Consider the following 24,425-nt stretch of genomic DNA (forward strand, 5'->3'; position numbering starts at 1 on the left):
CCTCTGGATCCTTACTCAATAGCCCCCTCAATTCAGTGCTTATTGCTTGAAACATCAGGTTGAGCCTGGACACACCTGGTACACCCCTTGTGCACACTGATGCTTGCTATGCAGCATACCCAAAGCCTGCAGCAGTTGAAGTAGAGAACAGGCAACCGTCTCAAGGAGTTAATAAGTGCTAGCAAGTCATGATGTCTGTTCTACATGTTGAAAAGTACTTGGCTAATATTGCCCTCAGTGGATTCTGTCCCTGAGTAGCCCACACGTTATCATTCTTGCAGTGACCCATTCAGCTGGCCGCCTTCTCTACACATTGCCCAGAGGGAGAGATGTCACTCTCAAATGATTGGAGAGTACAGGAGAGTACAGGTAAACAGGCAAACAGGCAGCAACAGCAAGGAGGATTAGCAGAAAGGTCAAAGAGGGTTGTCATTTCACATTGCCCCCCACTGGGGTGTGGGCCTCAGGAGAGGCCCAATGGTACCAGGCTCTCTCATCAACCCTACAGTTGTGACTTTCTTCCTGCATCATCTGACTGATGAGAAGAGCCTACAATCTGGGAATGTGTGAAACACTCCTGGGGAATTTCACTAGAATTTTTTTCCCTGTTGATACTATCTTTAAGATTGTTTTCTCTTGTTCTCCCCTGGGTGCACTTGCTGTGTTGTTAATGTCTTAAGGCTCAATGACACAACTTTTCTAAATGCTGTAGCTCCTTTGTGTTGCTACATTTAAAGGGCCTGCTTAAAATCTTCCTTTCCCCCCCCTTTCATTTCAGGAATCATGATAAACATTAATGGGGCATGCAACCACACGAGGATTCTCCTGTGGTTTCTTCTGCTCTATATGTTTGTTGAGATGGTGTTCTCTGGAGAAGACACTAGAGTTGCCACTAAGAGTGGAATAGTCAAAGGAATTAATTTGCCTGTGCTTGGTGGAACAGTAACAGCCTTTCTTGGGATTCCTTATGGAGCACCACCTATTGGCCAACTCCGTTTCAAAAAGCCACAACCTCCGGAAGAGTGGAAAGGGGACCGGGATGCCACGAAGCATGCAAACTCTTGTATGCAAAACTTTGACAATACTTTCCCTGGATTCGCAGGGTCAGAGATGTGGAACCCCAAAACAAACCTCAGTGAAGACTGCCTCTATCTGAATGTGTGGGTTCCTTCTCCTAAGCCTAAAAATGCAACTGTCATGGTATGGATCTATGGGGGTGGCTTCCAGTCTGGGACATCCTCATTGGATGTCTATGATGGCAAATTTCTAGCCCGAGTTGAAAGAGTCATTGTTGTTTCAATGAATTACAGGTTAGGCGCCTTGGGATTCTTGGCTTTGCCAGGAAATGAAGATGCACCAGGAAACGTTGGCTTGTTCGATCAACGGCTGGCACTTCAGTGGATCCAGGACAACATAGCCAGCTTTGGAGGCAACTCTAAAAGTGTGACATTATTTGGAGAGAGTGCTGGCGCAGGGTCTGTTAGCTACCACCTCTTTTCTCCTCAAAGCCATCCTCTCTTCACTAGGGCAATCATGCAAAGTGGTTCTGGAAATGCCCCTTGGGGTGCAGTTCTACCTTCTAAAGCAAGGGAAAGAACACTGGCTTTAGCAAAGCTTCTCCAGTGTACAAGTAGCAATGAAACAGAGATAATTTTTTGTCTCCAGAAAAAAGATCCCCAGGAGATCCTTGACACAGACATTTCAGCTTTGAGAGTGAGTGCTCTTATAGAGATGAACTTCCTTCCGGTTGTTGATGGTGACTTTCTTACCGATATGCCAGCAACATTGCTGAAGAATGGGCATTTTAAACGAACTGAAGTCTTGATGGGAGTGAACAAAGATGAAGGTGCATATTTCCTTGTGTACGGAGTGCCTGGCTTTAGCAAAGATAACAGCAGCCTTATAAACGAAACAGAGTTTCGGGCAAATTTGAAGTTCTCCTTTCCAGAAACAAGTGAAACTGGACTGGAATCTATTGCTTTTCAGTACTCAGACTGGGAAGATGAGCAGAACCCTTTCAATTATCGTGATGCCATGGATGATGTCATTGGGGATTACTATTTCATATGCCCTACAGTGGAGTTCACAAAATATTTTGCCCAGGCAGGGAACAATGCTTTCTTATACTTCTTTGAGCACAGATCTTCTAAACTTCCTTGGCCAGAGTGGATGGGAGTTCCACATGGATATGAAATAGAATTTGTATTTGGACTACCTCTAGAGAGAAGAGTTAATTATACCAAAGCAGAGGAAACACTGAGTAGGTCGATTCTGAAATATTGGGCCAGTTTTGCCAAAAATGGGTAAGTATTTGTTTTATCTTATTTTACATTTTGGAATCTTTTTATTACATCCCCTACAGAAAGTCAGAATCATTACACTCTACTATGCTTGTTTTTTCTATGCTTGTTCATGAAAATTGGAAGCTTATTTGTACAACTATTACACCATTAATATATGTGGTGGTCGTGGTGACTGCAGTAGTCATAGGACTAATAGTTGCAGTGATGTAGTGGAACCAGGGCTTGCAGGGAAGCAGCAGTGGCAGCATTCCTGCTTAGCATTACCTGCCACCTCCTCAGAATCCCCTGTTCCCTCTGAGAATAGATGCAATCCTCACATAGCTGAGGTTGGAAGAATGAATTTTCTCCACAAGAATATATACTTGTGAGATCCCCCCCTCTTGTACTTTGGGCTGGCCTTGTCTTGAATGGGCACAATGGCCCCGTTCAACCACAGCTTAAACCACAGCTTTTACCACGGTGGTTAAGCCATAAAGCCAGGCTGTGTTCAGAAGACACATTAAACCATGGCTTTAACCATGGTGACTAAGGCAAAAAGCTTTATTCACAGTGGTAAAAGCCACAGTTTTACCACAGTGGTAAAAGCCACAGTTGTCTTCTGAACATGGCCCAGCTTTCTGTCTTAACCACTGTGGTAAAAGCTGTGGTTTAAGGCTATTGGTCCTTCTGAACAGGACCAATACCTTTACCAAAGACCTGCTCCTGGTAGAGATGAAAACTTCTATAATGGGTTTAATCATAGAATCATAGAATAGTGGAGTTAGAAGGGCCCAGAAGGCCATTGAGTCCAACCCCCTGCTCAATACAGAAGTCCACATTAAAGCATACCTGACACTGTCCAGCTGCCTCTTGAATGCCTCTAGTGTGGGAGAGCCCACAGCCTCCCTAGGTAACTGGTTCCATTGTCATACTGCTCAAACTTTCAGGAAGTTTTTCCTGATGTCCAGCCGGAAACTGGCTTCCTGTAACTTGAGCCTGTTATTCTTATCCTGCACTCTGGGGTGATTGAGAAGATATGCTGAGCTTGAATTTGGGGGTCTTCTTAGTGGCGTGGCCATGGAGGAAATAAGAAAAGTCATGCTGGATCAGAGTAAGGGTCCATCTAGGCCCACATTCTGTTCATACAATAGCCAACTAGGTACCCGCAGAAAACTCACAATTGGGACATGTGTGAAACTGCACCTTCCCACCCATGTTCCTCAGCAACTGAAGTGCATAGTCATACTGCCACTGATACTGGAGGTAACATATAGCCATCAGTACCAGCAACCATTGATAACTTTATCCTTTTTGAATTTGTGTGACCCCTTATTTACCACCATGCCACTAAGTAGTAGAAGTAGAGAATACAGGTGGTGGTACCAATGGTAGAGAACAACTGTGTGACTGGTAATGTACCTTTATGAGGGCTGTAACAACAGCAGTTGTTGCAAGTAAGGGCCATTGTTTCAAGTTGCAAAAAATATTACATTTGCAATCCCCTCAACCCAACATAGGCCTGGTTCAGACAACACGCTAAACCATACTGCTTAACCACCAAATGCAGGGCTGTCTTAACAGTATTATAGGCCCCCAGGCAAAGCAGTGCACTGGGCCCTGCCTTCACAACCACTCACAGGAATAAAAGTGTAAATTATCGATAAAATAAACTTATATTTATTGGTGCCTCCAACAAAACCAGTGTTTTGACGTTTAAAAACACACACCATGCTGTACAGCAAAGATTAATCAATACAAACGTTTGGACAATATAACATGAGCCTTGAACTTGAAAAACAAAAAATAGTGTTAAATTCTGGTCTGTGCATAGATTAGCATGGGGCCCCTATGCTCGTGGGGCCCCCGGGCAACTGCCCAGCATGCTCATGCGTTAAGAAGGTACTGACCAAATGGTTAAGGGAACGCATTAAGGTTAATGCATTCCTTTAACCATTTTGTGGTTAAGCAGCATGGTTTAGCGTGTTGTCTGAACCAGGCTACTCTCTTTGTTTCTTATACAAGTATTGAACCTTGTGCATTCAGCATGATCAGAACAAGAATATATCAGATAAGAAATTTCAAAGTTAGTTGTCTGTATTGTTGAGCTCACCTATTGGCACTTAAAAAAGGAGAGTGTGTGATGGATAGGAGAGGGGAGAAGTGAACCTGTATCCTTAACATATAATATTAGGAGTCACCCAATAGTCCAAGCATGGATTCTTGAATTTGTTATTGTACAGCTCTTCTGGCAGTTGTTTCTCCCAACAAAAACACCATTAATATTCCTGTCATTAATATTCCTGAAACCTATCACTTTTGACCCTGGGCTAAAGAGTCAAAACTGAAATCCTAATCATGACTTCTGAGTGAACCTGCTTAGCTGATGAATAGCAGAAAGGGGTGTGCAGGACCCAACCCGGAATTGATTGATTTATTTTGCTATCCACATTAAAACTATTTTTCCCCTCGTTCCTGAAGCAGAAACAACCACATTCAGCTCAAATTTTCACTTCAGGCAAAACTCAGTGGCAACTTAGTAATGTGCAGACCCCCACTAGAAATGCTGTTGAGTTGTATCAAGTCTTTCTTTTTGGCTTCTCTTAAAAATTCCTTGGATGTTTCCTCTGAGTAGGAACCTCTACATTTGCCTCCGAATGTCACTTTAGGCCAAATTCAATGGCAACTCAAATAACAGTGTTTATCTGTCTTCCTGGGATGCAAAAGGAGTGAGCTCCTGACATTGACAATGCCCTGCTAGTTAATGCTAGACTTTCAGTACAGATAACTACAGCCTACACAGTAAGACAGTGTTTCAAACAGGGTGCAGACCTTACTTCTTTAAGGTTACCAAAAGAAAAATAATCCCCATCCGACTGCCCTCCACCATCTCCCCTACTCATTTTCCTTTTAAAAAATGTCCGTACTGGAGCAAACTGGAACTATTCAGCCTACAGTCAATAGCTATCCTTTTATAAACAAAGCTTGGCTCCATATCAAGAGAAAGTAAAGGACACGACTGCTGTAGCTCCTTACACAATGAGTGATTTCTCTTCTTTTGTCCCATGCTGCCACTTTTGAAGTGAAATAATAAGTGGGGTATTCTTTTTAAAGCAAATGTTCTGGTCACCCACATTTTCCCAGATGATCACATTCTTTGGAGAGTACTTTATTTCCAGTGCAAACACAGCTTCTTCTAACAGATTCAGGTATTTCAGTAGGAAGCCAGCTGTTAAAGCGTGGGTTGTTAGCTTTGGACATCTGCGGCTCCCTTAGGACCATGCACATAATGAAGCAATAGCCCAACAACTTTCCATCGTGGAGCTGCACATATTTCAGGCCATTTTTAGAGTCACTGGATAGTCAACAATGTTAGGGGCTTATGTTCCATCCAGTGCTGGCTTTAGGTATTTGAGGGCTCTTAGGTGAGACATCCCCAATGGGCCATCTCCCCTACTACTTCCCCGTAGATCTTGTGACCAGCTGCTATTGCTCCTCATCTTCTCTCTCTTCATTGCTACCACTTTTATGCTTGGCAGGCAGAGAGGCAGTGAGCAAGTAGACAGGGGCGTCTGCTGTTCCTCTTTCTCATTTTCACTGTTGTCTGGGTCAGAGTGAGAGGCAGAAAAAAAGTGGGTCGCAGTGGTGAAGAGGAAGAACAGCTCCAGTGGGCTCTTGTCAGTTGACCCCTGCTTGAGTGTGGGCCGTCAGTAGTTGCCCAATTATGCCTACCCTTGACACCAGCCCTGGTTTGGTCCATGCTGATATTGGAGAAAGGCCGCTTTTTTGATTTACATGGGCTGGTTTTGCTATCTCTGACAGCTACATGATCACAGCCGGACACAAAGGAAAATGAAGGGGAGGGAAGTAAACACTTATTTATAATCTTTGTAATATTTGTAAACCGCCCAGAGAGCTTTGGCTATGGGGCGGTATATAAATGTAATTAATAAATAATAATAATATACCCTGTCCCTAAGAGAGTGGAAAGGGGATGGTGGATAGACTAAGGCCTGATCTACACTAAGCAGGATATTGCACTATGGAAGTGGTATATTAAAGGGAGGAGCCACACTACTGCTTTATAGAGGTACTAACGTGCACTGACAACTGTTTGGGCCCATTGACACATACCACTTTCATAGTGCAATATCCTGCTTGGTGTAGATTAGGACTAAGCAAGGCTCACCTATTCAGGATAAATCCGTTTTCCCTTTTCTCATTCATTAGAAAGAGTGATGTGCAGAACTCCTCTGCCTCTTTCTGAGAACTATTTGGGCTTTGTTGAATGTTCCTTTTGAATGCTCAGAAAAACTAAAAAGAGTTTTATAGTAATCCTACAAAAAAGAAGTCACTTGTAAAAATTGTAATTGGAAACCAGTATCACTAAGCTTTATATGTATATTGAATCTGGCAGTATTGGATTTGCTAATCCTTTTTACTGATTTATGTTTAATTTTGTTTACCTTCAATTTTATTTGTAACATATTGATGTTTTTCCTGTTTATATTGTGATGGCCTACAGTTATAAACAATACAACTGAACTGAACTAAACCGAACAGATAAAACAATACATACTTTCTTTCCTGTCTTTCTCCTTCCCATTTTATTATTCATCAAGCAACATCCACAAGCTTTCCCTTTGGGAAGAAAAGGAAGAACATATGGTGGGGAAGGCCCAATACCATGCAGGAACGTTGCCACAACTCCTCTCCTTAAATAGAAATAGGACTTGGAGCCTAACTTCCTGCTGCTGAGCATAGGGCTTGCAGCTGGACAATGACACCCGTTCTGAGCTTTATTTGTGAGCATCATTTCTGTGTAAGGAGAGGACTGGTAGGTTAGTGAGCTCTCTCTGGCGCCTGTTATCATCTCTCTCTTGCGCCTCCTCCTCCTCCTCCTCCTCCTCCTCTTCCGCCTTCCTGGAGGAAGATAGAGAGACCTGAATGTATGGTTTGATAGTGACAAGGGTGAGCATTTTGAATCAGACTAGCTTGTAGGGGATTGGACCTAACTCAAAATGTGGCCAGATATTTCACCATCTCTAATTTGAAGGTGTGATGGATCATAAGGTGAATGTTTCTGTAATGATGGACTTCCTTTTTTGTGTAAGGATTCCTCAAAATCCTTTATGAAAGTATTATGAAAGATGCCACCAATCAGGCTGGATGTAAGCTGACAAATCCTAGGCTGACTGGCTGTTCAAAGGGGGTTTCATTCTTTACTGATAAGGACCCCTTATCAGGAGGAGGGAAGGAGGAGGAGGAGGAGGAGGAGGAGGAGGAGGAGGAGGTTTATCTCTGAATTCCCTCAAAATTTGGCGAAATAAATGGTCTTGAGTGCTAGTTTTGGTAGAAAGGAAGGATATAAAGCAAATAAATAACTAAGGATATAAAGCAAATAAATAACAGCTTTAAACCTAAAGCTGTTTAGGGTGCAATCCTTTGCTTGTTTAGAAAGAAAAGCATCCTGCAACTCCCAGAGTTCCCCAAGCAGCATGGCTGGCAGGGAATACTGGGAGTTGTAGGGCTTTTCTTTCTTTCTTTCTTTCTTAACAAGCAGAGGATTGCACCCTCAGTTTCCCAAATTACCAGAGAAAACAGATCCTGCAGGGCAGGATCTACACTACTGCTTTATGCCAGTATTGAAGTGCACTGACAACTGCTGAGGTCCATGATACATGCCATATACCGCTTTCATACCGCTGTGGTAGTGTTATATCCTGCATGGTGTAGATGGGCCTTAGGACGCAGGAAGTGGCTCTGCTTACCAACGGTGTCTGCATTTCCTGCACACCTTCTTGTTTTCAAGGAATACGACTGCTTCTCTCACTGCTGCTGCCATCGCAGCAGCAAATCCAGTAGCAGCAGTGGCAGTGGTACTTGCAAAAATGGCCAGCTACCCCTTGACCCACGAGTTTTCCATCTCTGCTCTAGATGGTGCTGTTGATTTAAATCAGAATCGCAGTAACAAGCCTAGGGAAGTTCTTCTGCCTAAGGTTATGGAAAGCCCCTGCCCCAAACCAACAATATTGCATTCGGTGTGAAGGACTAATGATATAACTCAGTAGAAAACAGCTTTGCGTGTTCAATTCTGGACATTTTTGCCTAATAACATACCAATTTCTCCTTCTATGAATTCATGTACTTTTAAGCTTTAATTTAGCCATGATAGTTGTGTCTAACACTGAGACATGAAGATAAAATTACTGAGATATGGTTATAGTCCATGCTAAAATGAAACATTATTATTATTATTATTATTATTATTATTATTATTATTATTATTATTTTATATAGCACCATCAATGTACATGGTGCTGTACAGAGTAAAACAGTAAATAGCAAGACCCTGCCGCATAGGCTTACATTCTAATAAAGTCATAGTAAAGCAATAAGGAGGGGGAGAGAATGCAAACAGGCACAGGGTAGGGAAAAACTAACAGTATAACTAACAGTCTAAAGTCCAAGTAACATCAAGTTTTAAAAGCTTTAGGGAAAAGAAAAGTTTTTAGCTGAGCTTTAAAAGCTGCGATTGAACTTGTAGTTCTCAAATGTTCTGGAAGAGCGTTCCAGGCATAAGGGGCAGCAGAAGAAAATGGACGAAGCCGAGCAAGGGAAGTAGAGACCCTTGGGCAGGCGAGAAACATGGCATCAGAGGAGCGAAGAGCACGAGCGGGGCAATAGTGTGAGATGAGAGAGGTGAGATAGGAAGGAGCTAGATAGTGAAAAGGAGAAGTTTATATTGGATTCTGAAGTGAATTGGAAGCCAATGAAGAGATTTCAGAAGTGGAGTTACATGGTCAGAGCGGCAAGCCAAGAAGATGATCTTAGCGGCAGCGTGGTGGACAGAAACCAACGGACTGATGTGAGAAGAAGGAAGGCCAGAGAGAAGAAGGTTGCAGTAGTCCAACATCACAACACATATAAGACTGCACGTCCCAAGTTTGTGAAAAACCTGTCTCCAATTGACTGCCCCTGTAGTCAACCAGATTATTCTTTGTACTATAATTAGATTACCTATCAGATGATATTTCTTTCAAGCAAAGACTCAGAATCTACATCTCCTGCAAGTATTGAAAACATGTCTATTTAAGGGCAGATAGTTCTTTCATGCAATTCCATTTATGAATAGAATGATCAGAGACTATTCTGTTCTCTTCTGAGCTAACTCTTTCTTTACAACTTGCTAAATACACAATGACAGAGCTGTAAGCCTATGCCCATTTACCTGGGAGTAAGTCCCATTTAACTCACTGGGGCTTCCTTCTGAGTAGACATGTATAGAATTTCATTGCCAATTATTGATACAGTAACATACTGATGAAAGGGGGGACTCTTTTAAAACTGATAAAAGATGGATCCTCTTAATCCCTTTAATGGCATGGTGTCAGCATGCAGGGCTGTTGATAAGAAAAGAAAAGAAAATCAAGATTTCAAGATATAACCCAGAATAAGTTCTTTGGCTTTGTGTACATTACTAAGACATGGTTGACTAAAACAGCTGGCAATTGTTGTATCTATCAGGATTAGAGACATGGGGTGGAGAGGCAGTATATGTAACAGGAATGATAGGTTATTGAAGAAATCCAATTTCTGGATGCAATTTTTAATCACATGATGTGTGTTCCAGTGTTTAGAAATGGGGAATACATTAAGGAATGTCTGAGCCATGTTAATCAGTTGCAGCAAAAACAACCAAGAGTATCTTAAAAGATTTAACACATTCATTATAGCATAAGCTCTGATGGACTCAAGTTTACTTCATTAGATCCAGCCCCCACACCCCCGACAGATTTTTTTTCTTCTGCTGCCCCTTACGCCTGGAAAGCTCTTCCAGAACACTTGAGAACTACAAACTCAATCACAGCTTTTAAAACTCAGCTAAAAACTTTTCTTTTCCCTATAGCTTTTAAATATTGAGTTTGTTCTGACCCTATACTGGCAGCTTCACCCCACCCGGTGCCTGTTTACACTTCCCTGTGCCTGTTTGCATTCTCTTTCCCTCCTTATTGTTTACTACAACTTTATTAGATTGTAAGCCTATGCGGCAGGGTCTTGCTATTTACTGTGTAATCTGTACAGCACCATGTACATTGATGGTGCTATATAAATAATAATAATAATAATAATAATAATAATAATAATAATAATAATAATAATAATTTTCGCCCCAATGCTGCCAAAGGACAAAGGGGGCCCAGGTCAGTGGGGGAAATACACAATTTCTCCAAGGGGTGTGGAAAATTGTGTATTTTCTCCCTCTACTCTAGTAAATACTTAACCAGCATGGCTTAGCATGTCATCTGAATAGGGACACTGAGTTATAAGCCCTGTTCAGGTGTTCAGGATCTGTGTAGAGTCAGAATGAGACGGAAAGGAGCGTTATAGTCCTCACACATTTCTATCACCCTGTAGGACAATGGTCTATAGAAAAAAGTGTCCTGTGTCTGTGGACGCTCTCCACGAGTGAGGAGGGTGAATTTCCAAGGTCTTGGATTGTGCGGACAGCCACCGCGGATACAGGAGGCTGTCCTCTTCAGACCATTCCACTACACAAGTAGAGAGTGATGGGAATCCACAAGGGGGCGGTAGAAAAACACAAGGAGGGGGGTCTTTCACTCATGTGTTGATTCCAGTGCTGTACTGAATTCTTCCTCCTATTTGAGGTGATCTTTCTCTCTACCTGTGAAAGAATCATTGCTTTTTCTGCCTCTTTCGCAGGGAGGGGGGATTTTGGAAAAAATTTCTCCATGGGGAGAGGACAGTGTTTCCACATAGCTTATTTAAAATGTAGCCAGTTGGTATGGGGGTCTTCTTTCTAGTTTTTTTCTCTTTATTTCCAAAAGGTATTTGGAAACTCTGTCACTTCCCCAAGGAGAAAATTCACCCAAGTTCTCACCTCCCTCACCTCTTTCGCCAGTTTCCTTTCCCCCCCTCCACCCCCCATGAAATGCTGAAAATGGAATAATCTAAATTTTCAGCACAGCACTAGTTGATTCCACACATATCCTGAGTGCCTGAATATGTTTATAATGATTGGCCTAAGGTCACCCAGGCCATAGCTAGACCTAAGGTTTATCCCTGGATCGTCCAGGGGTCAAACCTGTTCATCTAGGTGACACACAGGGGATCCAGAGCTCAGGCAGAGGCGGACCCTGGATGATCCCAGGATAAACCTTCAGTCTAGCTGTGGCCCCAGTGAGCTTCAGTGCTAAGCAAAGACCTGAATCCAGGTTTCTCTAATCTAAAGCAGACAATTTCTACACTATATTCTTGCAGGACTGAACACTTGCCATTGCCCCATTTCAGTCTTTTGGTTCAATCTCCTTACCTCAGGAGCAGAATGTACCTCCATGTGTCTAGGGGAGGGGCAGAGCCTCCTCCCTCCTCCACATGTCTAAATGGGGTTAAGGTTTCTCTTCTTACAATTTAGAGAGTCCCAAGACATATTATACCTCAGACTTCAATGTCTCATTAGCTGTTCCAGTTATGACTATTTGCCCCTAGAGGAGGAAATAAAGAAGTAGATATAAGAGGCTGGGTGGACTATAGCCTCTTTATTTAATCAGGATAACTCACACACATGCATAGGATCTGCATATGTGTGGGGATATAACTCTACAGGTCCTGCATGTAAGTGATCTACAGGATCTGACCTGGTGCATCTTTAAGAACCATCTAAAGTTCACCACACTTTCCCCCTCTTGGACCATATGTAGGGGAGTGTTCCAGATAGTGGGTGCCACTTCACAAAGGAGTTAACCCAAAGGAGTCAACCCTCTAATTCAAAATTCCATGAAAACACAGTCATCCTGAACATATGAGTAATCAAATCTCACAATGGAATTTATGGGGCATGACTGTTATTTGGGAATGAGCTCCATTGAACTTAGTGGTGCTTAGTTCTGAACTTGTAAAACACGTTGAGCTTTAACACAAGCTCTTCACCTGGTGGAAATGCAATCAAACTTCCAAACATGTGTTACTATCGAAAATCCTTGCATGAAGTAGGAGCTCCATCGAAGAAAAAGAAAGAAATAGCTAGCCTCTGCTTGATTCTTTTCCTCATTCTCTGACTCCTTCTTTGCTAATCTGTCACAAAACATAGTAATAGTGAAAGCAGGGATGACTTGCAGTGGACTCCCATTGAGTCCCTGACTTGGCTCGCATTTGCAAGCCAAGCTGTGGGCTTTTCCGCAAATCCAGGAACTTTCGCTTAAAATATTTACATAAATAGAAATTTATGCAAATTGTGGGGTGCAATTTGCATGATTTACCCAAATTTCATGCACAATTTGCAACATTTACAATGAAAATTAAGTAATTTATCCAAATTGCAGCCTCAATTCGTGCAAATTAAGCAAATTATGGCTGTAATTTGTGTAAATCATGCAAATTGCACCCTGCAAATTGTGAACATGTATAGAAAACTCCACAACCTGGCCCAATTCAATGCAAGCTGATTTGGGCCAGCTCACAGGGAAGCAAGCTGAAATTTGGGGGGCCAAGCTTATGAAAATGTGGTGAGCTCTACATACTGGATGGATTACTCCGACATCCTTAAGTGCAAGTTGAAACCTTATTGGGCCCATTCAGGATACTTCTTAAACCACAGCTTTAACCATGGTGGTTAAGCCAGAAAGCCTTATTCACTGTGGTTAAAGCCATGGTTTACGGTGTCTTCTGAACACAGCCTTGCTTTCTGGCTTAACCACCATGGTTAAAGCCATGGTTTAAGGTGTCTTCTGAATGGGGCCCGTGTCTTGAGAGAGCAATGAGGGTGCTTGGTTACCCTCCAGCAAATGACATCACACATCATTGCTCCTGTACTGAAAAGTTCCAAGAGCTGCACTCCCCTGCATACTTCCCCCCCACTACACCACTACCAGTTGCACTATTATCAGGGTTGACTCACTATTATTATTATTATTATTATTATTATTATTATTATTATTATTATTATTATTTTATTTATTTATATAGCACCATCAATGTACATGGTGGTGTACATTGCTCACTAAATGAGCAAGAACAGCTTCTAGGAGAATACTAGTTTTTATTTTGTATGTTTGGACATATTATTGTACTCTTTAAAAAGTGATTTCCTGCTCAGAGACTAATGATATGGATTTTTCATTTTGATATGTAAAACGGGATTTGGGATGCACAGAGTTCAAAGAAAGAACTAAAAATAGTTCTTTAGGATGTCCAAGAAATAGTAATGTTATTAACAAATGGACGAAAGAAGCCGTCGTAGAAAAGACAAATGGCTCCATCGAAACATCACTGCCTAGTGCTGTGTATGGAATCAATTGCTCTTTTGTATTTGGCAATGCAATGAAGTTGTCACTTGACCTAGAAGGTTCTAGTAAAATAAGGGCCACAAATCCATTACATAAGAACACTGCTGAATCACAGCCAGCCTCCTTGCTTTGCAAAGTGTTCAAGGATTATAGCTTCCTGGAGTGCTTTCTTACTTGTTTTCTAAAACTAGAAACGTCATTAAAAAAAAATCTACCGCATGTTCCTTTAAAAAAATTAAATAAAAGTGAATCACAAACTGCAAGTATTACACAATAGAAAATGGCTGTGACGAATAAAACCACAGTTTCCATTAATACAAACAATCGGAATTGGTGCAGCAAATTAAAAAGAAAATATCTTCAAAACCTTCAGGGCCAGCATGACCTTCCCTAGCATGCAGGAAATTTTAATGAGGGTATACACTCACCTCTGGATTCAACTCTGAGCAACTTAGAGGAACTATTTAATTCTGACATTTCTACCCCACCTTTCTATATAAACACCCAGAAGATCCCTGCCTTGATCACTTTTCCTTCTCTCTCAGAGGTGCGTTTATCAGTCCTGTACATGTTTTCTTGAAATTCCCACTTTATTCAATAGGACTTACTGCCAGGTAAGTGTATATAACAATCAGGCTCCTTTGAATGGTGAATCTACTTTATCTAGATGTACAGTGGGAGAAAAACATTTCCTGGGTTTCATGGTTGAGTGAAAAGTTATCATGTAGAAAGAGGGAATGTGAAAGAACACAATGTGGCACATCCTTTATTTGCAGAATTCTCTGTGTTGTTCATGCTTGGGGGGGTTGTTGTTGTTGTTGTTGTTGTTGTTGTTATGGTTATGATGGTTATGCCCTTTGAGTCCTCATTTTTCAATGATTATATAATTTCCTGCAGCTCAGAAGTCACATTTCCTAAAGGGCGAAAAAAAGTAAACACCTCTAAGCGGTGGATAGGATTCCTATCAGTGGGAGTCAAAGGCTTGTCACTTTCATCCTTACCTTTACTATCAACAGCAAGATTCTATTGCTCCATTAGTCACCGTAACCTTTAATCAATTGTGCTGGGATTCATTTGATGGACATTTATTTGGACTGAAGTTTATAAGTGCCATGAATTCTGACTTTGTCCCAGGAACTCTTGTAAATCTCCAGGGCTGAGAAGTAGCTATCCTATAGATTTGCTTGTGCCATGTGTGAGAGAGAAAACACATTCGTTCTCCATGAAGATTTAACTTCTAGAAACTCAGGTTAGGGTGGAAAACCCTGAAGAATACATTATGAACAAATAAGAACACAAGAACATAAGAAGAGCCCTGCTGGATCAGACCAAGGGTCCATCTTGTCCAGCACTCTGTTCAAACAGTGGCTAAACAGCCATCGGCCAGGGATGAACAAGCAGGACATAGTGCAACAGCACCCTCCTGCCCATGTTCCCCAGCAACTGTTGCATATAGGCTTATTGCCTTGAATACTGGAGATAGCACACAACCATTAGGGCTAGTAGCCATTGATAACCTTAGCCTCCCGGATAATGCCGAGAAGGCAAGAACAGGGACAAGCAATGATTTACCAGGAACCAGAATCAGGAAATAGGGGCTATCCCTAATAACTGGGTACAATTGGCACATATATAATCCCATTTTGGGGCTGATACAGCTACTTTGGCCATATGAATGATCCTTAGTATTTCTATGCACCTTTGATACTAAGCCAATTTGTTTTCCAGTAGTTTCAAATATGAATATTAATCAAAGTGCATTTATTGGAATCAGGCTATTTTTGTCTATGGTTTCTTCGTGTGATTTATTTTAAGTTTAGATCCATGATGACAACTTAGTTACTTTTTAAAAAATACATTTTATCCTCATTTTTCTTCTTGACTTTTGGTGTTCTTCAAAAAGCCTTTGGAAGTAAATGAGTGACACTAACTGGTACTATCAATCACAGTCAGCGATCTGCTCAGCTAAACCCTTGTAAGGGGAAGCTTTATTTATCATGGAAGAAAATGCTTGTCAACCAACATCAGAAGTTGCTAGGTTATGCCTTTTCCATTACTTTATTCATTATCTTTATTCAGTACCATTTTCCAGACATGAGTGAAGTTAAAAAAAAAAATCTGACAAAAAGATGGACAAATCAGATGAAACGAAAGCTACAAGGAAAAAAGTGAAAGGACTCATGAAAAGTGTGATTGCTTGCTAGGCCTTTGGAGAAATGGCTCATTTTAGAAGAACTGACATAATTTTGTCTTCTTTCCATTCTGTGAAACAAATCCTTTTCAAACTTTAATTGCAGTATTTGAAATATTTCTCCTTTTATATTTCAAGAAATCTTCTTTTTGTTGCCTACATATTAAAGAACATAAACTAGAGGCCTACTTTAGGCCTACCTAAGCTTCTTTTATACAGAGTCAGTAGGGTCCCCAAAGAGCAAATGCTAGAGATAGGCCTGGGTGGGCATCTGATGAGGCCCACACTCCAGTAGAAGGGGTACTGTCAAACCTGCCACACTCAGGGCCATAAGACATGCTGAGGCCTTAAGCCATGTCAAGATTTCAGACACCCCAGATCATAAAAAGAAAGAGAGAAAAGTGTATAATAGAAAGGGTAATGAAAGGGTGGTTGTAGTTAAACAGTTAGATAGCCTTCTCTGAAGACATGTATAAAAGCACTAATAAAGTAAGTTTATTTGAACTTCGTTTAAACTGGTGTTAAGCCTGCACTTACTGCCTCTAATGCTAAATGCTGGGCCTGTTCAGACAACATGCTAAGCCATGGTTAGGCTAATCCTTTTGCAGAAAATGGTAAGTGAGTATGTTTAAATTGTGATTATGTAGCCAACATGGCTAGGAATGGTCCACGTGACATGCTAAGACATGGCTCACACAACACACTATGCCGTAATGTTTACTCAAAGTGCTTAACCACTAGGGCTTAGTGTGTTGTCTGAATAGGGTCATTGTGTTGTTACATTTTCTCTATAAAAGGCAACTCTGCTGTAAGTAACGTCAGACTCTCCAACATATTTAAGCCAAATCATTGTCAATTGGAATATATCTTAGTTATCTCCTCTTAGTTTAGATGCTTGTCACATCATATGATGCCCTAAACCATGGGTTACTTGCATTGCTCCTGGATACACCACTGCCCCTTCCTTGAATTTCATCATCATCATCATCATCATCGCCACTGCCTGTTCCCTTGCCATCTCCAAGTGGGTGAGAGCATCAAGGAGACGTAGCAGCAGCCTCTCTACACTTTGCCCTCTTCTTCTGGGTAGTAGTGAGAATTGGGCCCAGAGAAACAAGGCTTCTGAAATTCTCAGGTTTCATAAAAGGGCCTGGGTTTCACATAATGCTAACCCAGTTTATTTGTTGCACTACCCAGGATTTGTCTGGCAGATGACCAAACAAACCTTGGTTTGTTTTCTCAACCCTGTGTTGTTTGTTTCCCTCTGCCATAACCTGTGCTCTCCCTGTACTCCAAATGCAAGCTGGGTTTAGAAAAGGCAGAGGAACTAGAGACCAAATTGCCAATATCCGATGGATAATGGAGAAAGCCAGGGAGTTCCAGAAAAACATCTATTTCTGTTTTATTGACTATTCTAAAGCCTTTGACTGTGTGGATCATAACAAACTGTGGCAAGTTCTTGGTGGTATCATCTTGTCTGCCTCCTGAGGAATCTGTATAACGAACAAGTAGCAACGGTAAGAACAGACCACGGAACAACGGACTGGTTTAAGATTGGGAAAGGAGTACGGTAGGGCTGTATACTCTCACCTTACCTATTCAACTTGTATGCAGAACACATCATGCGACGCGCTGCGCTTGATGAATCCAAGGCTGGATTTAAAATCGCTGTAAGAAACATTAGCAATCTCAGATATGCAGATGACACCACTTTGATGGCTGAAAGTGAGGAGGAGCTGAAGAGCCTTGTGACGAAGGTGAAAGAAGAAAGTGCAAAAGCTGGGTTGCAGTTAAACCTCAAAAAAACCAAGATTATGGCAACCAGCTTGATTGATAACTGGAAAATAGAGGGAGAAAACGTGGAGGCAGTGACAGACTTTGTATTTCTGGGCGCAAAGATTACTGCAGATGCTGACTGCAGCCAGGAAATCAGAAGATGTTTACTTCTTGGGAGGAGAGCAATGACAAATCTTGATAAAATAGTTAAGAGCAGAGACACCACACTGACAACAAAGGTCCGCATAGTATTGGTATTCCCCGTAGTAACCTATGGCTGCGAGAGCTGGACCATAAGGAAGGCTGAGCGAAGGAAGATAGATGCTTTTGAACTGTGGTGTTGGAGGAAAATTCTGAGAGTGCCGTGGACTGCAAGATCAAACCAGTCCATTCTCCAGGAAATAAAGCCAGACTGCTCACTTGAGGGAATGGTATTAAAGGCAAAACTGAAGTACTTTGGCCACATAATGAGAAGACAGGATACCCTGGAGAAGAGGCTGATGCTAGGGAAAGTGGAAGGCAAAAGGAAGAGGGGCCGACCAAGGGCAAGATGGATGGATGATATTCTGGAGGTGACAGACTTGACCTTGGGGGAGCTAGGGGTGGCAACGGCCGACAGAAAGCTCTGGCGTGGGCTGGTCCATGAAGTCATGAAGAGTTGGAAACGACTGAACGAATAAACAACAACAAAAAGTACTAGTATGCAGAGCTGTTGGGCATTTTTGATGCCCTCTTGCCCACAGCTTCTGTATCCTGGTGAAACAACCCATGAACAACCCACAGTTTGCACATAAAAACCTATCGTTTAAACAACCCAGAGTTCCCAACCCAAGAACAATTCTTTCTGGGTTGATTGTGAATAACAAACTAGTGTTGTGCTGAATCCTGCCCCCCATTTTTGGAGACTTTCTCCCTATGAAAGAAGCATTGTCTTTTCTGCCTTTTTTGCAGGGAGGGGGGGAAATTCAGAGAATTTTATCCTTGGGGAGAGGGCCAGGGTTTCCAAATACCCTTTTTAAGTATAGCCAGTTGCTGAGGGGGATTCTTATTTATTTATTTAATTTAATTATTTTAAAACACACACACGTACACTTATCTTGGCATTTGGAGAAAACCAGAAGTTCTAAATAAATGCTATTGGATACCATGTGACCCCACACTTTCCAATAAGCACTCAGGAAGAACTCCTGGGATCCTGCAAGTGCTGAGGGTGTTTGGGGAAAGAAAGAAAGAAAGAAAGAAAGAAAGAAAGAAAGAAAGAAAGAAAAGCACTCAACAACTGGCTACATTTAAAAGGTATGTGGAAACCCTGTCCCCTCTGCAAGGAGAAAGTTCTCTGAAATTCTCACTTCTCCCAGCCTCTTTCACTTGAGTTTTCTTCTTTTTTTCTGCCCCCAAGAAATGCCAAAAATGGATTAGTCAAAATTAAATTTAATAAGAAATGCCAAAAATGGAATGGTCAAAATTTTTGATCCAGCACTATAATAAAACATAGAATCATAGAATAGCAGAGTTGGAAGCAGAGTTGGAAGGGGCCTACAAGGCCATCGAGTCCAACCCCCTGATCAATCCACCCTAAAGCATCCCTGACAGATGGTTGTCATACTGCTCTAACAGTCAGGAAGTTTTTCCTGATGTCCAGCTGGAATCTGGCTTCCTTTAACTTGAGCCCGTTCTTCCGTGTCCTGCACTCTGGGAGGATCGAGAAGAGATCCTGGCCCTCCTCTGTGTGACAACCTTTTAAGTATTTGGAGAGTGCTATCATGTCTCCCCTCAATCTTCTCTTCTCCAGGCTAAACATGCCCAGTTCTTTCAGTCTCTCTTCATAGGGCTTTGTTTCCAGACCCCTGATCATCCTGGTTGCCCTCCTCTGAACACGCTCCAGCTTGTCTGCGTCCTTCTGATTTATTAGTGTGGCCATATTTGCACGTCATAACTACCCAGAATTCAACAACCCATAACATCGGTTAGCATTACGTGAGAACCAAGCCAATAACTAGTATGAAGAGAATGAATGGGAAATACAAGTGTGATATGTGGATGTATATCCCATATGTAGATCCCAGACCTGCCATGGCTAAAGGTAGCAGCTGATATTTTCGAGTTACAAGGTCACTCTTACCTGGTAGTCATGGACTACTTTTCTAAGTTCCCTGAAGTTCTCCACTTGACAGATAAAACAGCTGTGACTGTTGTTGCCAGATTGAAGGCAACATTTGCACGTCATGGTATACCTAAAGAGATAATCTGTGACCATGTACCATTTGCGAGCCAGGTTATGAGACAATTTGCAACTGAGTGGGGGATCACCTTGACACATTCGAGCCCAGCTTACCCCCAGTCCAACGGGCAAGCAGAACGTACTATACAAACCATCAAGCACATGCTATCGAAAACTCTACAAGATGGCGCTGATCCATATCTGGCTCTGTTGAACCTGCGTAATACTCCAGTAACAGGTTTAGATTTTGCTCCTGCCCAATTGCTCATGGGACGTTTACTACGGAGCACACTGCCAGCTATTACATCTCCCCTGAAGCCCAGGGTGCCACGTGGAGCGCACCCTAGATTACAAGATCGACAGAGGCAGCAGAAAGCATATTTTGACAAGCACACAGCACCTCTTCCACCTTTGCAAGTAGGAGACAGGGTCAGGTTGAAAACAACTTTAGGTTGGATGCCAGCATCAGTAGCTCAGAAAAGAAGAGAGCCACGCTCATATGTAGTGGAGACTCCCCAAGGTCAAACTTATAGAAGGAACAGGGGGCACCTCAGGAGGGATTGCTTTTCCCCTGTGAGTGCAACCAATGTGGATCTAGGGGTTGCAGAGGAGCTGGCATCCCCTGAGGCAGTGGTCTTGCCAGAAGGACCTCAAGGTGAGCTGGAGCTATCGTCAGATGTAACAGCAGATGGAATCAAACGGACACGGAGTGGGCGAGAAGTGAGACTACCAGCAAAGTTTAAGGACTATGTTATGGGATAGTGGTGAAGAGCTGAGATTGACAAGTTAAGATTTAATTGAACAAAAGTTATTGTTTTTATGGAGAAGGGGGGATGTGATATGTGGATGTATATACCTTTAAGAGGCCTGTAGCTGGTAGTCTCCACATCCTCATCGAAGGCCTGGGCGGAGCCTCTGTTTCTGTCAGTTGGTGTTGTGGGCCTTGCTGAGGGAGTTTGGTGTCACTGTTCTAAGAAGTTTTAGTAATAAAAGAATCCAGCAATGAAAAGACTCTGATGTTATTGCCTGGTAGTCTAAAGGCAAGTGGCAGGCTGAGCAGGTAAGCTCACCCGTATGGTCCCTATGCCTGAGGGATACTACAACAAGGACTCAACATCATTCAATTTAATTAATTGATGATGGGTAGATGAATCACCAATACCAACAGAAAGGGGAAATACTCCAGCCTTTTTCCTGTTCCGAGGTCTGCTTGTACTACTGAGCCACTGTGATATAGTTGACAGAATGTTGAGCCTAGATCAGGAAAAAAACTGGTTCAAATCCCTAATCAGCCATGAAACTGGTGGAAGACCTTTATAGATGACCATTTCACCAATGTTCATTTTACCACACATATCTGGTAATCTTCAACCACTTGATTGGATGACACAGGGTACTATCCCCGTGTGAGAAATGTTTATATGGGTGCTATCTCCCAGCCTAATTTACCTCACAGAGTCATTGTTACAACAAACCCCTGTATGCCACCCTGACATCCTAGGAAAAAGAAGATAGAGTTGTGACGAATAAATTATAAAGAGTCAAAGGTCAGCAACTAGCATGATCCTTGGGACTAATCCATCCTTTGGTCCACATTCAGAGTGTGTTCTCCTATGAAACACATGATGGACCACACCTAGTAGGTACCAAATGCAAGTAAGGGAGAAAAAATGTCTGTCTGTCTCCATCTTGCCCAAATTTTTGGCACACTAAATGCTGGATGATATACTCTGATTTTGATTGGTACCATGATGCTCTTGGCGGTGCCTGTGTGCATGTGTATTACATCATTTTCCCACCTGTTGTTGTTGCGGGGGTGTAAAACAGGGTGGCAAAAATATCGAAAGAAGTCTCCATTGTCTCACATACATATACGCACACACACACGCACACACAATGGGTGAGAGAAAAGTTTTAAACCTCCTCCTTGTCTGTTGCGGCCCCAATCTGAATTGTGGTGACATGTGCTTACACTGAGGTAAATAAAACTATCAAGTATAGTTTACTATGTGTCACAGTTTGTTTATTAGCTTGGCCATAGATTGACCCAATTCAGCAATAAGTGCAATTTTGATGCCTTGGTTTCCCCCAAAAAAGTGTTGCCTTGGTTTCCCCCCTCCCAAAAAAGTAGATGATGTCACCAGGTGGTATACCAAACCTTCCATAGCTCTCTTTCTCAATAGTTCCTTGGAGAACCTTACTGATTACATGATTTCTGTATGTTGAAAGACACCATAATAGATACAGAGGGTGTATTTATGTTCTCTGTCAGTGAGGGAGAGGGGTGGGAGTGTAGGGAGAGAAGGACTCTGGAAATGTTGGGAAGGCATACATATCCCTGCACTGAGCAGGGGGTTGGACTTGATGGCCTTATAGGCCCCTTCAAACTCTACTATTCTATGATTCCCACAAACAGCTCAGAAAGGGAGTTCATACTGTTCTTTAAAGCTTATTTAACTTTAATGCCTCCAGCTTTGCTTATTTCTCTCCCTACTTCTTTACCTTGGTGTTCCTCTAGCCTTGCTCTTGTTCTCCCCTCTCCCGCTTTGCCTCGCTATTTCACCCTCCCTCCCAGCTTCTAGTCATTTCTCTCCACCCACTACCGCTTTAGCTCATTTTTGACTAGCCAGGCCCCCATGGCAACCATTATTTGACTAGCCACACCCCCATGGGAACCATATTGCAGTGGTGCCCACAGGAATCAAATTCCTAAATGTGTCCATGGCTCCAAAAAGGTTGGGGACCCCTGCAATACCTTATCCTGCTTTATTTGGAAACCACTGACTTTCTTTTCATAATAGAACGGCTGTCCACACCTATTTAATATTGAAGAACGGCAATAAAAGCCACTTAGCCGTTTCATAAATTTGGATTTAGGACTTCAGGCATAAAACCAATAATTGGAGAAGAATGTTTGGCAATTGTATAAACTTTTGGCTTGGGTACTGACAAGCTGTCAGAGAAACTCAGAATTAAGCGTATTTGATCCTGCTGTTGTTTTACAAAATGGGGTTGGGATCCAAATTGTTGATGCCGGGTCAAAAACAGTGGGGGCGGGGAAAACCACTTGCAGGTTTTTAAGCTCCTTAGCTGATCAGTTCCACAATGACCTTGAACACTTTTTAAAATGAAAGTTACAGGCTGCATTGCGTAACTTGCTCATGGTTTCCTAACTCCGTGGCTGTTAAAGGGGAGAAAACCAATATGCCTATGGAACCAGAGTAATGCGAGGATAGACACAAAGCACACTATTTTAGATAATCACACCCAAAAGAAGGAAGGAAGGAAGGAAGGAAGGTTAAAGAGAGCCTGTGTAGTATATATAGCAATGTCAGGGCCAAACTAGCTGCGATGTCAGAGACTTGTGGCATCACAATCTGTTTGCAAAGAGCAGTTGCAGCAGAACTGGTCTTGACTGGGACCACAGCATTGGGGGAGGAAGTTAAGTCTTTTCTTAGTGGAAATTCCCCCCCCCCCCGAAACTATTTGCAGTGATAGGGAAAATGGGCAGAAATGCTTCTGGTTTTTCTATTGCACAACTTCAAGAAAGTGGTTCTCATGGAGGAAAGAGCACAAGAAGAAAAGCTAAAGCCCTCCTCTCCCCACAAACCATGGTCCCAATCCAGACCACTCCCCACCTTCGCCTTCTGTTTGCATCAATAAATAGATACAGGCCATAGCTAGACCTAAGGTTTATCCCTGGAACATCCAGGGGTCAAACCTGTTCATCTAGGTGACACACAAGGCTCAGGCAGTGCTCAGGCAGGGGTGAACCCTGGATGATCCCAGGATAAACCTTAGGTCTAGCTGTGGCTACAGATACATTGTTGGCATATATGAGCATTTTGTTTTAGCTCGTTTCTGACCATCGTTTGAACCTCCCAGAACCAAAGAGAGACCCAAAAGGCAATAAATGGGAGGGAGGAAATCATGTGTGGCATTTGGAGCTCCTTCGAGGAAGGTAATTGAAAGGTAATACTTCTTGAAGGAAAATGTGGATATTTAAGTCTGGCTTCCAGTCTGTGTTTTTGGGTATGATCCATCCATACCCATGGGTGGAGGATTCTGTTACTTCAGAGCATCTCAGCCTGAGAACGTGGAAGTCTGGTGCCCTTGGCAGCCACCTGGATGACGTATTTCCAGGGTGCAGAACCTCAAGCCAGAGTCCAAGTCTGGCCCGACTGGAGTCCCAATCCACCTTGCCATGGTTCCCCAGAAGGCCATGCCTTCCTTTGGCCCCATCACCTGAGCTCAGAGCATTTGGTGATTTCCCAGCTTCTGTGCAGCCCCCCTTCCAAAAGTTTGAAATACCTCTCCCAAGGCTAAGTTATTGGCAGTAAGAGGTTGGAACCTAGTTACTTTGAAGGATTACCTGCACCCATATCAGCCTGCCCACACTGTAAGGTCAGAAAGAGAGGTCCTTCTCCCTTGCCCACCTGTGAGAGCAATTAGGTGGATATCCACATGGGTGAGGGCCTTCTCTGTGGTGGCCCCAAACCTCTGGAACAAACTCCCATTGGAGGTCTGCTATGCACCACCCTTGCAGGCTTTCAAGAAGGCCTTAAAAACATTTTATTTTACCATAGCCTTCCCATGATATATACTGTTATGGCTGCTATTGTTTTCCTGCTGGTTTTATTGTTTTAATTGCT

The 24,425-nt window shown here is 42.5% G+C and overlaps 1 protein-coding gene across 1 annotated transcript in view; it reads left to right on the forward strand.

Moving 5' to 3' along the window:
* The window catches only part of BCHE (butyrylcholinesterase), a 71,400-nt gene that overhangs the window by 10,383 nt on the left and 36,592 nt on the right, over nucleotides 1–24,425 (forward strand). Inside the window, exon 2 of the mRNA XM_063131459.1 lies at nucleotides 779–2,303. Within this exon, the coding sequence (XP_062987529.1) occupies nucleotides 784–2,303 (1,520 nt within the window). The 5' untranslated portion in view covers nucleotides 779–783. The remainder of the gene's footprint in view (nucleotides 1–778; nucleotides 2,304–24,425) is intronic.

This window comes from Elgaria multicarinata, chromosome 8 (genome assembly GCF_023053635.1).
Source record: "Elgaria multicarinata webbii isolate HBS135686 ecotype San Diego chromosome 8, rElgMul1.1.pri, whole genome shotgun sequence".
Taxonomy (NCBI): Eukaryota; Metazoa; Chordata; class Lepidosauria; order Squamata; family Anguidae; genus Elgaria; species Elgaria multicarinata.